Source organism: Palaemon carinicauda, chromosome 17, assembly GCF_036898095.1.
Source record: "Palaemon carinicauda isolate YSFRI2023 chromosome 17, ASM3689809v2, whole genome shotgun sequence".
Classification (NCBI taxonomy): Eukaryota; Metazoa; Arthropoda; class Malacostraca; order Decapoda; family Palaemonidae; genus Palaemon; species Palaemon carinicauda.
This window is the reverse complement of record NC_090741.1, coordinates 106,843,727-106,859,188: the sequence shown is the minus strand read 5'-3', so window position 1 is coordinate 106,859,188 and position 15,462 is coordinate 106,843,727. Positions and strand designations below refer to the sequence as shown.

The 15,462-nt window shown below is 40.7% G+C and overlaps 1 protein-coding gene across 1 annotated transcript in view; it reads right to left on the bottom strand.

The window, feature by feature from the left end:
• HERC2 (E3 ubiquitin-protein ligase HERC2) overlaps window positions 1-15,462 on the bottom strand; it is a 496,511-nt gene that overhangs the window by 28,475 nt on the left and 452,574 nt on the right. Inside the window, exons 73-77 of the mRNA XM_068391274.1 lie at window positions 15,247-15,403; window positions 14,277-14,492; window positions 13,617-13,782; window positions 12,951-13,078; window positions 10,555-10,707 (exon numbers count right to left, since the gene is read on the bottom strand). Of these exons, the coding sequence (XP_068247375.1) occupies window positions 10,555-10,707; window positions 12,951-13,078; window positions 13,617-13,782; window positions 14,277-14,492; window positions 15,247-15,403 (820 nt within the window). The remainder of the gene's footprint in view (window positions 1-10,554; window positions 10,708-12,950; window positions 13,079-13,616; window positions 13,783-14,276; window positions 14,493-15,246; window positions 15,404-15,462) is intronic.

Below are 15,462 nucleotides of genomic sequence, written 5' to 3'. Positions count from 1 at the left end.
AACCTCCGACCCGAGGTGTGGGCCGGAATCTGGAAGTATGCGTCCTTGGGGTCGATGGTATTCTACAATCTTTCTCCCTCAAGGACAGCAGGACCGAATTCTGCGTGTCCATTTAGAAGTCCGTCATCTTGACGAACCTGTTGAGAGCTGACAGATCTATAACCGGCCTCCACCCCCCGGTCTCTTTTTCTGCCAGGAATAGGCGACTGTAGACACCTGGTCCTGGGAGAAGAACTTCTTCCATGGTACCCTTCTCTATCATGGACAACACCTCCTCTTGAAGGGAGGTCCTCTTTAACGGGTCTTTAGGATCTAGCCATCTATCCGATTGGCCGGAAAAGGCGTGGGTGGTTCCGTCAGGAATGGAAGTCCGTAGCCCTTCTATAGTAAGGACACTGTCCAAGGTTCTGCTCCTTGAGCCCTCCATGCTTGCCAATGACGCCAATCCCCACCCAACCCGAAGGTTGGGTGGGGATAGGGAGCCTCCCACTCTTCCCTTCTTCTAGAGGGGCGGCCTGACCTGCCTCCCCTAGAGGCGGGGTAACCCGACCTGAAGGAGCTAGAAGGCGCTGGAGCTCCCCTGTGGAGGGGCTGAGGCGTTGCGGACCAGGAGGACGAGGGCTTCTCTCCTCGTAGTGCTGGTAGATGCTTGGGGTGTCGCGGCACTATCCGAGACAGATCTCTTCTAGGGTGGTCTCCTAGGAGTCGTAGGTCTGGGGACGTTAGCCTCCTTCTATTTCAAGACCTTCTCCACTATGGTTTCTCGTTCCTTCCGAGGAAACAGAGATTCTCCCCCCAAGGGAAAGCTGCGAATGGGTCGCGTCCCCCTGTCTGGTGCCTTCCAAGACACTTACGCCAGAACAGTGTTTCGCTTCCAGAACACCCAGTTAGCTGTTAGTGTGAGAGACTGAAAAGTCACTAACCTAAGGGTTGAAGGCCTTGCTGGACAGGGTCCTCGGGGTCAAAGGAGGCTTGTACACCTCCCAAAGAGTGAGCCCACCAGTCCAGCCAAGAGGGGACGTTTACTAAGTCCCTCGACATTATCTCCCTCATGGAGGCTCCTGCTGGCGAGAACCAGACTGGGGCTGAAGAGGCTCTACTGTCTGAAAACGCCTTGACTAAGGATGTCCTGCTGACCCCCCTTAAAGGTTGGGGGACTCCTGCAGTGTTGGCCACTACCTTGCCGACATAACCCTGCTCTAGGACCAGACCTCGGGTTAGAGGAAGTGCTAGAGACGTCTTAGGTTGTAAGGAGTCTGCATGATCCTCAAAAAGGCTTGACTTCCCGGAACCTACATCCGTAGCTGTAGGCTCCAGTACCTGTGATGTCTTCTGTAAAGGCTAACCACTCTCCTATAGACGGAGTCCTCCGTCATCCGAGGACCTGGATTTCACCTGCGGGGACGTCCGCACCAGGGGCCTGGGTTACCGCAAGCATCGCTGGTTCAGCGGGGACTCCCGTCGGCCCAAGGCTCTGGGTGCCGAGGATGCGGTTCCCGTGGGCTGGCCCGACAGCGGGAACCGTTCCTTCTGACCCCAAGGCCTCACCAGCCGGGCTGGTTCGGCCAGGCCGCCCGACCAGCAGCGCGTTTCTCCCGCTGGGCGGGGTTAACCGGAGGCTTCGGGGACTTACGCTTACCTGTAGAGTCCTTCCTACCGCTTGATCTCGAGTCGCCGGGTCACCGGGCACTCCCCGGTCGCTTCGGTTCTGGAATCCCAGGCACTCCCTTGCGATGGTACCGGTTTCCCCGGCGGGGAGCTCCGCACCAGGTTCGAGGTCAGAACCGGCAACGCCGTACCGTCGAGGACTACTGTTCGTGTATTCTCTCCGGGGGACGCGGACGCGGATCCTCGTGGCTGACCCAACGGAGGGAACCGTTCCTTTTAAGTCCGAGGGCCGAACCAGCTACGCTGATTCGGCCAGGCTGCCCGTAAATAAGCCCGCTTACACCTGCGGGCGGCTGGGGGACGCGGACGCGGATCCCCGTGGGCTGACCCGACGGAGGGAACCGTTCCTTTTAAGTCCGAGGGCCGAGCCAGCTGTGCTGATTCGGCCAGGCTGCCCGTAAATAAGCCCGCTTACACCTGCGGGCGGGCTGGGGGACGCGGACGCGGATCCTCGTGGGCTGACCCGACGGAGGGAACCGTTCCTTTTAAGTCCGAGGGCCGAACCAGCTGTGCTGATTCGGCCAGGCTGCCCGTAAATAAGCCCGCTTACACCTGCGGGCGGGCTGGGGGACGCGGACGCGGATCCTCGTGGGCTGACCCGACGGAGGGAACCGTTCCTTTTAAGTCCGAGGGCCGAACCAGCTGTGCTGATTCGGCCAGGCTGCCCGTAAAGAAGCTCGGTTACACCCGTTGGCGGGGTGAACCGGAAGCTTCGCGGTCTTACGCCTGCCTGAAGAGGCCTTCTCGCATTTCTCCCTGCGAGGGTTATATCTGCGTCTGGAGGATGGCCTTCGTGGTGAGAAAAAACCCTGGGTTGTCGGTCCGGGGGACGCTGCAAGACAGACCTGGGGGGGCTCCTTCTCGGCGAGGCCCTCGGCTGCAGAAGAGACTGAAAAATACGCTAAGAGACTGGAGAAGAATTAGTGACATTTTCCCCCACATGGGGTCATCAGAGGAGACGTGGCCTGCTTGCACCAGGACTCCGTCTCCCCACACACTCCCGAAAGTAGTACTTACCTCTAACTACTTCTTAAGAGTTATCTTCTACAAAATAAACCAACCTCGTCTCCTACTCTGGGTAGGAGAGGGTGGTAGGGAAGCTCAGCCCGGCGGGACGCCCCGCGCCAGTCTTCTTAGGCGAACCCTTCGTCGCCCACTTCCTCTTGGTGCTATACTGCACCCACTCAAATTCTTGGGGAAGAGCAATGGGCACTTCCCCGCAACTGACTTACCTCGTCCCCTACTCTGGGTAGGGGAAGATGGCTGTATAAGAATCTCTATTCGACGAGGCATCGGGAATTAAGTTGGCGAAGAGAGGCTCGTCTTCCTACGAGCCTCCTGGATGTATTCTTCCTTTTAGTGCCGAAGTGCACTCACTGCACTACGTTCCAGGACCAGTAGTCCTGACACGTGGTTGAAGAGGAACATAAGCTGCCCCTACACGGCAACACCGAGGATAAGGGGAGGAAGAACGATTTCTTGTAAAAAGTTTTCCTTCCAGCTATCAATTCCTTGAAGAAAATCAAGGAATACACTTCCATAACGCACACAACGCATGACACAAGCACTAAGGAAATGAATTAAACACCGGGTAAGGACACGGTTGAAAAGTGAACGCACAGGAACACTTGGGAGGTACACTGCGAAAAAACACAAGTCCGTATACTGGGAACACGTGGGATCACAACGCGCCAAAGGATCGAGAGTGTGAGATGATTCGCATCTCACGACCAAGGACTTAATGGGATCCTGACCCGGGAAAAGCAGTGTCCTGCCCTAATCCGGGCCGCAGGAATTATCCTGGCGGCGGGGGTAGGAACTATCGGGAGCGAGATAGGGGGGGGGGTAGCACGGGAAATCTTGGTCGAGATTGAGAGAGGTCCAAGGACCCTCCGAAGAGGTAATTCGAGGTAAAGTATTCGTGTCGGAACAAATATATATATATATGTATATATATACAGTATATATATATATATATATATATATATATATATATATATATATATATATATTATATATATATATATGTGTGTGTGTGTGTATATATATATATATATTTATATGTATACACATATACATATCTACATATATACATAAATACATGCATACATATATATATATATATATATATATATATATATATATATATATATATATATATATATATATATATATATATATATATATTACTGTATATATATGGGTTATGGAAAAAATCCGCGAAGTGGTGAATCCGCGATGGTCGAACCGCGAAGTAGCGAGGGTTCACTGTACAGTAATTTGTATTTTTCCAGGATATACAAACCTAAGTCCTTTAAATAGTATTGTCTTCAATGGAGCTAGAACAGTACGGTACCATATTTGACGGCCTATAAGACGCACAGATATTTAAGACACACCCCCAATTCCGCAGGTCAAATTCAGGAAAACAATTTTAGTGTATTTAAGCATGTATTGTTGAAAACAGTCTAGCTGTACATTACACTAGCAGAAACATATCGTATATTTCCACGTATAGGATGACCTTCAGATAAGACGAGGTAAAAAATTAAGTCAAATTTGAATGAATTTGGGTCATATCTGCTGTATAAGACGACTGGTGAATTACAAAACCATCAGTGCATAGGCTAGCTTTTGTTGTATACTGTACTTGAAAATCCAAAATAAATTAATTAATTATAAATTAAATAATTTTATATCATGCTTTTGCTAAATACGCAACATACAACCGAAGCACTGGTTTGTTTACCTTTCATCACCGATCATATCGAACAAACGAACGCATGTACACATCTATGTGTAAGTTAGCTTTTGCAGCAACAGGAATCTTATCAAATATTGGTTACATAATGGTATTATCAATTTTGTTTTACTTTATCCTTAGTAATTTAAAATAAATGAAATAAGAGCAATTTTATATCAAGTTTTTTCCTAATAAAAGCTGCCTAAAACAGAAAACGTCGTTTTGTTTACATTTCATAGCCAATCATAACGAACAAACAAACACATTTACACATACAAGTGATAACTAACGATACTAAGAGCTTTTAGTAAAGATGTTATTACAAATATTTTACTTGCCATATCCCTAAAATTTTCTACGTGTCACATTAGAGGAAAACCATTTTGTATGCGTTTAGTCAACAATAAAAAAGTACCGCTAATGACAGTATGATGTGACAGAGAAGATGGTGCTTGATTGGAGAAAGAGTGAGGATAATTCAAATCATGGTGGATTTCTGATGAAAAATAAATATGCTAATCTAAATTTGATTACTACCATTATTAACGATACCATTAAAATTATCGAAGGCTAAGGAAAGAAAAAGTTGAAAGGTTGCAAAGAACGCAACTATAACTCGATGTTTACATTTTGTCAGCTGATGTTTATAAACGCCAAGTCGCAGTATTTCAGATTCAATTGCTTTTATTTTAACGAATTCATTTTTAAAACACTGGTAATAATACCAACAATAAAAATATAAGGATGCATGGAGTTTAGGGCAGGTAAAATTACCGAGCATAAGCTGGGTTAGATTAGCCAGGGCCTGTGATAGGTCTCAACCATCACCTACGACGCAGAGTGATTTTTTTAACCAAAATTTTGGGAAAAAAGTGCGTCCTATAGGCCGTCAAATACGGTAATTGAATAATGAACTAGGTAGGTGCAGTAGTTAGTAGGAGATAGGTGGGGGAGTAACCTGCTTGCATAACTTCACTTTCGACTTTTACAGAGTAAGGACTGAGTGGATGGTTGAGGGGAAGCTATTAGAAATACAAATTGCTTTAAAAACCTATGATTTGTTCCAAGGCAAATATAAATCTTTTGTCCTTTAAATAGGACTTGAAGATTCTTTTCTTCTCTGGACATGTAATTCTTTCTGGTCCCGTATAGAAGCAATAAAGAGGACTCCAATAACCTCAGAACACCCTAACATAGGAGGCTGTTAGAGCCTCGTCCAGTACTGACTTAAGGGGGAAATGGATATTAGGTTACAGAACACCTAACCCTCTGTAAGGAAATAAAGTCAAAAGTGTCAAGCCAGACTATGCTGAATGAATGACTGACCCAGCATTCCCCTTGCAAGGAGGATGAAGGAGTTTCTTCTTGACAGAACGTAGCCTGCTATAAAGATGATCTATTGGGTAACTGACCAGCATCAGTTGTCCAAGCAGCATGTAATGATTATGGCAGCTTTATCTATCCCCTTCAGAAGAGAATGAGAAAAGACAAAATGGCCAGTCATTCCATCTTTCTTCGAGACTATTGCCGAAAGTGTTATATGAAACAAGATTCGTAGCCTACTTGTCCTGTATGTGATCTGGGAGAGTTACACAATTACTGAGGAGTCACCACAGGATCCAAGGAAAGTTTAGAGGCCTGTTGGTAACCACAGTTAACCCTTTTACCCCCAAAGGACGTACTGGTACGTTTCACAAAAGCCATCCCTTTACCCCCATGGACGTACCGGTACGTCCTTGCAAAAAAATGCTATAAAAATTATTTTTTTCATATTTTTGATAATTTTTTGAGAAAATTCAGACATTTTCCAAGAGAATGAGACCAACCTGACCTCTCTATGACAAAAAATAAGGCTGTTAGAGCAATTTAAAAGAAATATACACCAAAATGTGCTGGGAAAAAAGTAACCCCTTGGGGGTTAAGGGTTGGAAATTTCCAAAAAGCCTGGGGGTAAAAGGGTTAAGAAGTGAAATTGGTCTGAAAACTCTCAAACTATTTTTGGCTCAAAAGCATACCGACAGGTTCCAGTGAGAACGTGTCAAAAGACTTGTGGGTATATTTCCCTAAGGTAGTGGTCTGAGAAGCTTGTCTGGCCTTTCTAGACTCTTACTTTCAGTACTTGCCCCATTGACAGGTTCTTCTTGAAGGTTAGGATCGTACCAATTCCTCTGACTTTGTGAGCGAGCGTTTGAGCAGGTTCTTCCAGGTCCTCGATTAGAGAAGGTTGCGGTCTCTTTATTGTTTCTTGAAGCAAGGAAATGGTGTTTGAGAAATTTATCCTTACAGCTGCCTGAGCTAATAAACAGATTTTGAAGCTGAGGTCTGAAGAGCAGAGTCCAATTCATGTAACATCTTAGCACCCTCATAGGACAACGAAGCAAACAATCCTGATCCTCAATCACATCTATATGCGAGGAGATTGAAGTCTCAAACCCAGGGTCATCAACAGCTAGATTATGGTTTTTGGCAACAAACTCAGGGATGAAAGTAAAGGGGATGGTCTTCCATCCCACAGTATGTCTAAAACTACATAAGATGTGGAGTTTGCCTACATACTTCGCCGAGGCCAAGATAGGCAAGAAAACCATCGTGTCTGATCCTTGTCTGATCTTTACCTCAAATGTTTGTACTGTACAGGGTTTTTTTTATAGACATGAGAATTCTGCTGACATTCAAGGCAGGAAGTTTGAGTTCTCTTGGAGGACAGGATTGCTTGAAGCCCCTCATGAACATGCATAATTCCCATAATGAAAGTCTAAGCCCTTCAGTCTGAAGACCTGGCTCAAGGCTGCTCAATAGCCATTCACTGCTAAGACTAACATGAGCTTCCCTCAGCAAAGGTAGTCAGCTATTAGCTGGATACAGGCTCTGACCAGAGAGTTACCCCTTCTACTACACCAATCGCAGAAGATGGCCCACTTTCCTTGGTAGACAGCTGCCGAGGATTCTCGAAGGTATCCAGACATTTCTTGTGCAGTGCCACATTAAAAGCCTTACTTGGAGGAGATGCTGGATAGTCTCCACCACTGAAGTGACAGGAATATTACAGAGTTGTGGTGCCTCTGCAGATGGCTTGGCAAAGTAGGTTGGCCCATTTAGGCAGTTCTGTCAATACTCAGAAAAGGAGCATGACTAAGTCTGAGTACCATTAGGCATGTGGCCATTTGGGAACCACCTAGGTTACTCTAAGATTTGGGGTAATCAGTACCCTGTTGACTACCCTTCAGATTAGGCAAAATGAAGGAAAAGCATAAACATCTAAATTATCCCATGAATGTTGAAATGCATCCTCTAGTACTGTTGATGTCTAGGACTGGTGTGCATAAACCAGGGATTATTTTGTTGAACTGTATGGCGAACATGTTTATAGACAAAGAAACACAACGTCAAAAGGCTCATTCTCTCTGAAAGTAGGCGCCATTCAGGTCCAAAGACGACTTAAAGTCATTCCTCTTGATGGCAGCTCGCCATCTCCATCTTGAACAGGGTCTGTGACACGAACTCATTCAAGGGGAGCGAGGTTGATGACCGGTCTCCACCCAAGTTAACTTCTCCATGAGTAAAAGACAACTGTAAAAGCCTGGAGAACCTTCCTGTATGATCTACAGCACACTCTTGTCCAGCATTTTCTTCACTTCCATCTGGAGGGCGAGGTCCTTTTCTGAAGTTGGGAGGTACTAAGTGAACACCATCAGAATCCGAGTGAGGAGAGGACGGCCGGCGGGATCCATCCTGAAAGACCTCTAACATCCAATACTTGGCTCCATGCTAAACTACTGCCGCCTTGCCCCATCGGTATAAAAGGCATCTTCCAATTCATGGTAGCATCTCCCAACTCGTAGCAGATGCAGGATTTTGATACCCCTATGCCCTAGAAGGTGACAGCCTCATTGAAGAGGGAGTCCTAACTGGTCTTACACCATGTCTTCAATCTTACTGAATGGAAAGAGGGCTGGGCCGTGTCAAATCTATGAATTACGGCGTGCCAACACCTCCCTTTGCCCTATTTTCCAAGCAAATTTAGCAACTACCAAGTCCATCTGTTAAAGCACCCAGTTGATCCACTAGTGTATTGACTGCTCTGATAGTTAATGGCTGCCTTTATCCCCAACTGAATTAAGGCTATGAATTTTTTCTAGTTCTCAGTATTTGCCAGACCCCAAGATGATGCACAGTAAGCCACTGTCCCTGACCAGTGGTATAACAAGGTCACCTGGAGACTTGCAATGGAGGTCATTTCCATGTTGACCAACTCAGATGCAGAGAAGTCTTTCTACCAAGGTCTTTGGTGTCAGTTTCATCACTGCTTCATAAAATTTCCTCTGATGGGAAAGTGCAAGAGGTAAGATTTTATTTGAGTAGCTCAAATGTAACAAGTTGCTGGACCTGGAGACCTGTGCATCAATGCTTTCTATCACTTTCAAGGCCAATTCAAACCAGGGTAGCTCAAGAGCAGCCCTTGAACTTTGAGAGGCACAGAAGTGTCGATCATTGGAGGTCTTCTCACCCTTGACTGGAGCTCTGGTTACCTACCACAGGTTGTTAGTCTCTCTGATCAGAGATAAGGCCTTAATAAAAATTGATTCCATTTCTAGGTTTTCTGCCTCTGCCAGGAGCTGAAAGGTCTATTGTGTCCTTGGATTCCTTCTCTCTCAGGATGGGGTAAGAAATCTATTCATTCTGAAGGGTGGTCGCAGGTTTTCTTCTTCCTCTCTAGTTCTTCTGGTTCTAAGACTGAACCTGGATGATATCCTGAGGGAGTTAAAACAGTCACTAAAGGGCTTGCTTCTTCCTTAACCCTGTAAGAGAGGACAAGTCTCTCTTCCTTGTTGGGAGTTAATGTCTGTATGCTTTTCAACAAGAGTGAATGTTGAATTGTCAATAATGGGAACTCAACTAATTCAAATCCTTCCACGAAGTGCTAGGGGAATGTTGCCAAAGAACGACGGCCGCATCACGAGTTTTGCGATTTTATCATAAAACTAATATTTTTTCATTTATTACAAATTTAATTACCCAATATTTATATATCAAAAGAAGGTCCTTGAAATGAAGATTAATAACTAATAATTAAATCTCACGGAAGTGTAGAGAATATATTTTTTTTTTTAAATTTAAAACTTAAAAATGATAAACATTTAAAGAACTTTTTTGTTTTTGATGGCTCGATAAGATAGTTTTTGATGCATCTTAATTTTTTCATGTCAGAATGTTAGCAAATTTAACGAACGATCATAAGAAAATTTATAATAAATATGCATATGTAAGTGTGTATATGCATATGCACACTCCGTCCACCACTATTATTACCTACCTTATGAAACAAGAAAAAACAAGCATAAGCATATGTGAAAAATATAGATGAAACCTATTCCAATTGTATACTACATATCTAAAGACTTAAATTTTGTGTTATACATACTTTTCAGAAAGATTCATTCATACCCATAAATTTGACCTATTGCGTTTGGACAATCGTGACTTTCGTCATTTGATATGTCACAATCACTGTCATTTTCAATCTCAAAATCACTAGTATATGATAATCATTATCATCATCATGAAAGGCCATTCTAATGAATAAAAACAGAAAATAATGATAAAATGTGTCGGAAATTAAAAACATTCTTACCGCTAAACAGAAAATTATAATAAAATGTGTCGGAACTGAAAAACAGTCTTACAGCTAACACATAAACATACATCGATAGCTCCACCCACCCCCCTAAGTTGATGATACCTTTTCCCTTTAATTGTATGTAAAACCATGTAATATCTGACAACTCTTTCCTCCAGCTGCAAGCTGATTGGTTAAGAATATATCTACGTCACTGAGCTAGTCTCAGGAGGTCCGAGACTGAATTCCGGGAAACTTGAAAAATGAAGCATCGCTATGTCGACGTCGTCCTTTGACAACTCATAATGCGTCAATTTTATCGACGCACAGCACATTTTGGGTTAAGTTCATCAGTAAAGTATTTCCATCAAACTATGGCTGAAATCATTGGATGACATGTCCCTTGATTATTTTCCTTTTAATACTTTTCATAATATAGAATTTTGTCCCTTTCACTGGCATCCCAGAGTCCTCAAAATATTATTTTCCTTACCTATTGGTTATTTGTATACAGTAATATACATACCAGTCTGTTTCGAAGAGCATGCAGGGGAATCTCTTTAAGAAGATCATACTCCATGGGGACTTGACAAGGAAGGCGTCCTGTGCTGACAGCTCTATTAGTACTCCAAGCCAGTGTGTGAGCAGATCCGCAAGCGACACGATTAATCTTCTTTCCCTGTTGAATAAATCAAAGGTATACTGCAATTTACCGTATCTAAAAAAAAAAAGGTGAAACTACTACAACAGACGTGTAAATACTTGAATCCTAATTTCCTTCATCTGGATTAATAATGTACTTTAAATTCATATAAGGCAATGTACTTTAACAAAATTCAATGGTAATTAAAAATAGGCTACTAACACAGCAAAAGCTAATGTGGTATGGAGATAATTTGTTTATTGCCCAATCAATTTATTATGGCTTGCCTTTTAACCCTTTTACTACGAGGCAGTGGATTCGCTACTGGAGCTCTATACGAGCTTTGTTATCATCTGATATACTCGCTCATTTATCCTATAATAAGCTACATTTCATTTCTCATTTGTTTTATTGCTGATTACAGAATATTTTTTACAAAGTTTGCTTTATTCTCCAATATATGTCATTCTAAACAACCAAAATGTTTTACCATTCATTGGTAAGTGGTTATAGAATAATTTTGAAAAAAAAAAGTTTTATGTAATTACCTCTAAATAATGAATAAGCACTGTGATCTTGTGTAAAAAAAACTTTATATTTATTGAAGTGATTGTTATTCTGTTATAATTCCATGATAAATAGCCAGTTAGTAATAATGAACTTTATGTTGTACAGAAATGTAATAAAAATATCCTTTCATTTCCTTTGACACAAGAAATATTCTATAATTTATAATTATATGGTACGGTAAAGCACTACAATTTGTGTGTAAAAAAGAACGTAATATATTTATTCAAGAGACTAAGTTATTCCGTAATAATTCCACAATAAATAGCCGTCGAAAGATATAAAACTACTAGACAGTAATAATGGAATTTACGTTAAACAGACATATAATGAAAATATCCATTTGTTTCCTTTGACACAAAAAGTATTCTATGATGTATAATAATTTATAAGGAATAAATAGATAAATACAAATCAACGAAAAAATGTTGACTGACAAAAGATAGAGAGAGAGAGAGAGAGAGAGAGAGAGAGAGAGAGAGAGAGAGAGAGAGAGAGAGAGAGAGAGAGAGAGAAAGAGAGAGACATAATATAGATATAGTTCATTAGACATAAGGTTTGTTCATTCGTTTGTGACTTTGCGTTTGACTGTGACTATGAACTGGATCATTCTTGTTTTGGGTATTTCACGAGCTTAGAAATACTGTAGACTGCGCATGTAAGAACATGACGAATTCTGCGTAGAAACGGTAGAATGGCAATAAATGGATATAATCACCATAGGCTAACTTTTACTCGAGAAAACAATGAATAATACTGATATGAAATATATAAAATGTGAATATGATATACTGTAAAAATGATAGTTGAAAAAAATAAGAAAAAAAGATATGTCTCATCTTCTGCCAACTATTTCCTTTACTGGTAATGATAAATTTTTGTCTTGTAGCTTGGACTTATAGTCGAGGGCAGGGATACTTTCTCTGTGATTATGAACATAATGGCAACATAGAAAAACAATAAAATAAACCTCACATTTTCATGAATAAGGACTGGAATCGCAAATATTTTGGGTTGGTGGTGATGAGGTTGGATATGAATACATTAAAATAGACCTTATATAATCATGAATAAGGACTAAAATCACGAGTATTTTGGTTGGTGGTAGGATGACAGTCTCCCAATTGGGGGAGTCATGGGGGGGTTGAGTAATACCTATGGTAGGGAATGTTACTATTGGCTAGAAATAGTGGTGTGATTATTTCATGGTAACATAAAAAGACTAAAATAGCTCTTACATATTCAGAAAATAAAGGCAAAAATCCCAAAAACAATGTTGGTTGGCTGAAGACAGGAGGGGGAGGGGCTAATATTAGGGAGAGACGATTCTTTAGTGAAATTTCCCCAAGTGTGAACTTGCGTGATATACAGCCATGTGCTATACTCTTTCGTAGCTTATAATAATGATTACACTAATGATAATAAAGCAATATGTATGAAGACATACTGAAAACCTCACAAAAGCCTCAAAAGGTGATATCTTGTTAAGTACTTGAAACCAGTGTCTTACATCCTTTCTGAATACCAAGAAGACAAATATCTTTATTTCAAATTATACAGTAAAGTATCACATAAGCTAGATGTAGACTGGACTGGCAGAACGATATCGATGAATTATACAGCATATAAATTTTCTTCTGGATATGAATACAGGAAAACTGCGTCTCCATATTGTGTAAAATAAAAAAAATCACCTCTGCATTACACCATACCTGTAATGCCATCACAAGACGAGGTCTCTGAATAGCGTTGGTGGTACTGTCTCCTAATTGTCCTTCATCATTGTCTCCCCAAGTATAAACTTCCCCTTCACTAGTACAGCATACACAATGAAGCGATCCTGAAATAGAGTAATTTTAATCAGTTCCAATTTCTCATTTCAAAGCTTGTTTTATTCATTGAAAACCTCAAATAAAATGGTAAGAATTCTAGATCAATAAATGGCAAAGTTTCTAGATACACTAAAATGTCATATAAACTTATTTCTATCATTCAGAAAACCAATAATACTGAAAAGTAAATGTAATTTGCAAAACACATCCTATCAACTTGACGTGCTATGATAATAACTTGGATATACCTAAAAAAAAAAAAAGTACAGTATTGGAACTTTGATATAGAAATATAAATTTCCTGTTAACAATATATGCTATTGCAGTTAAAGCAATATACTGAAGATATTTTCTAATAATAAGACACCTCTTACAATAAATAATTTCAGTTACATATACACTATCATTATTCCCATAATCATTTTGTGTTAATTCAAGATTTTAATAAATAGTTTTTTCCTTGAGTATGTATAACAATACACACTACTAAAGACTTTTTATTAACGAAAAACATCTAAAACAGGCATTCTTAAAAGTAAAAGTTACCTGTAGCAATGCTGATTACTTTCTTCCCTTGCAATGCAGTGACCTTACGAGGTCTTCTTACATGATCGTCGGACCCATGACCTAAGCGATGGTAGTCACCTTTACCCCAGGTGTAAACAGCACCAGATCGAGCTAAAGCAACAGAGAACTGGGACCCGCATTCCACCTGAAATATGGTGCTCAGTAATACGTTCAGATTCTCAAAATGGATTTGGTATACTGATTTTTTCTTCAAAACACAGGGACATGCTACAAAACTTGAGTGCATAACTTTTTTCATTTAACTGCAATCACAAAAATATTATCTATCTACCTTTAGTGCAATAAAATTGAATCAAATTAAATCCTTTAGGAAGTGATCTTATATATGAAACTGATCACCATAGGTATAGAGTAAGTCAGGATTACAAGCTCTATTGTATTGCAGCATACTATAAATACAGTTACGTAAAATATAATTCAAAGTACATTATTAATACAGAAACTGCATTTTTTTCCCTATACTGTATTAGATTCTCACTGTTCTATACAACTTTGCTACTATCTCTTAGACACCTAATACTGACTAGAATGGCAACATAATATCATTAAAGTACTATGTAAAATCACTTCAAAGGATTCATTACATGCATGGTTAGAAGATAAATTGGTGAAATTTACCTTGATAATCCCTTGACTAGCCAGTCCATCAATTCTCATAGGAACTTTACAGCCGTCTGATCCTCCACGGCCTAGCTTACCATAGTCACCATCACCCCAAGACCAAACATTGTCATCGTCTGTAATACACAGCGTCTGTGCATCCCCCGAACCGCATGCAACATCAACTATTCGGTAGCCAACCAAAGCTTCGACTAATTTTGGTCTAAACTGATCCTGTTAAAAATGAAAGGGAGAAAATCAATAAATTTCTATAATGTACAAACATCTATTCTTCCCTTCAACACACTACATTTTTTGCTAATAAATAATAATCCTTAATATTTTCAGAAAATATAAATACTTTCTGCCATTTCCAACTATTCTTGAAAGCAGGAGTGCTCTGCCATTCTAAAAATTGAAAAATAGAAAAAAAAATAAAACTTTGTATTACAACTTTTGAAAACGTCAACTGCTTATCATACAAAAAATAATCTGATATTTGTTTAAAGACTTGACAATGACATCATCAGCACTCACTGAAAATCACAACTTATGGTTACCAAAATCAATAAACAGTTGACTATCCAAATTACGATATAAAACAAGGGCTGACAGCAATAAAATCAACAAAGACTTGTTACCTGGCTTATTTTGGTGGTATACTGTTGATGAAATAGCAATGGCAACAAAGTTTTTTTATCAAAATTCACACGGCTCAATATTCACATCTTATTGCGAATAAAATTGTTGAGTGTCTATTTCAATGAAAAAGGACACTAACAATATACTGTTAATATTATCATATGGAACTCCTATGAAATTTTCTATTAGGCACAACATTTTTAGCATTCAATTATATTGCAATGACCAAGACACAAAGTTATTTGCTATATGGAGTTCACTTCAGACCAGCACAGAAGCCCAATCATTACTCAGATTAATTCAATTCCTCAAAGTTTAAATTAAATTCAAGAGCAATCTAGCTTACCTCTGAGTCACCATGACCCAACCTTCCATATCTTCCTTTTCCCCACGTGTATAATTCTCCTGAGGATGTTATAGCGGCTGAATGTGCTCCACCACAAGCAATTTCAATCACACCCTTCCCCTGCAGGGCCTCAATGAGTCTTGGTCGATCATAAGGGCTACCAATGAATTGGATATATTTTAAAAGAAATTCATTAGGTGGTAAAGAGTGCAAAGC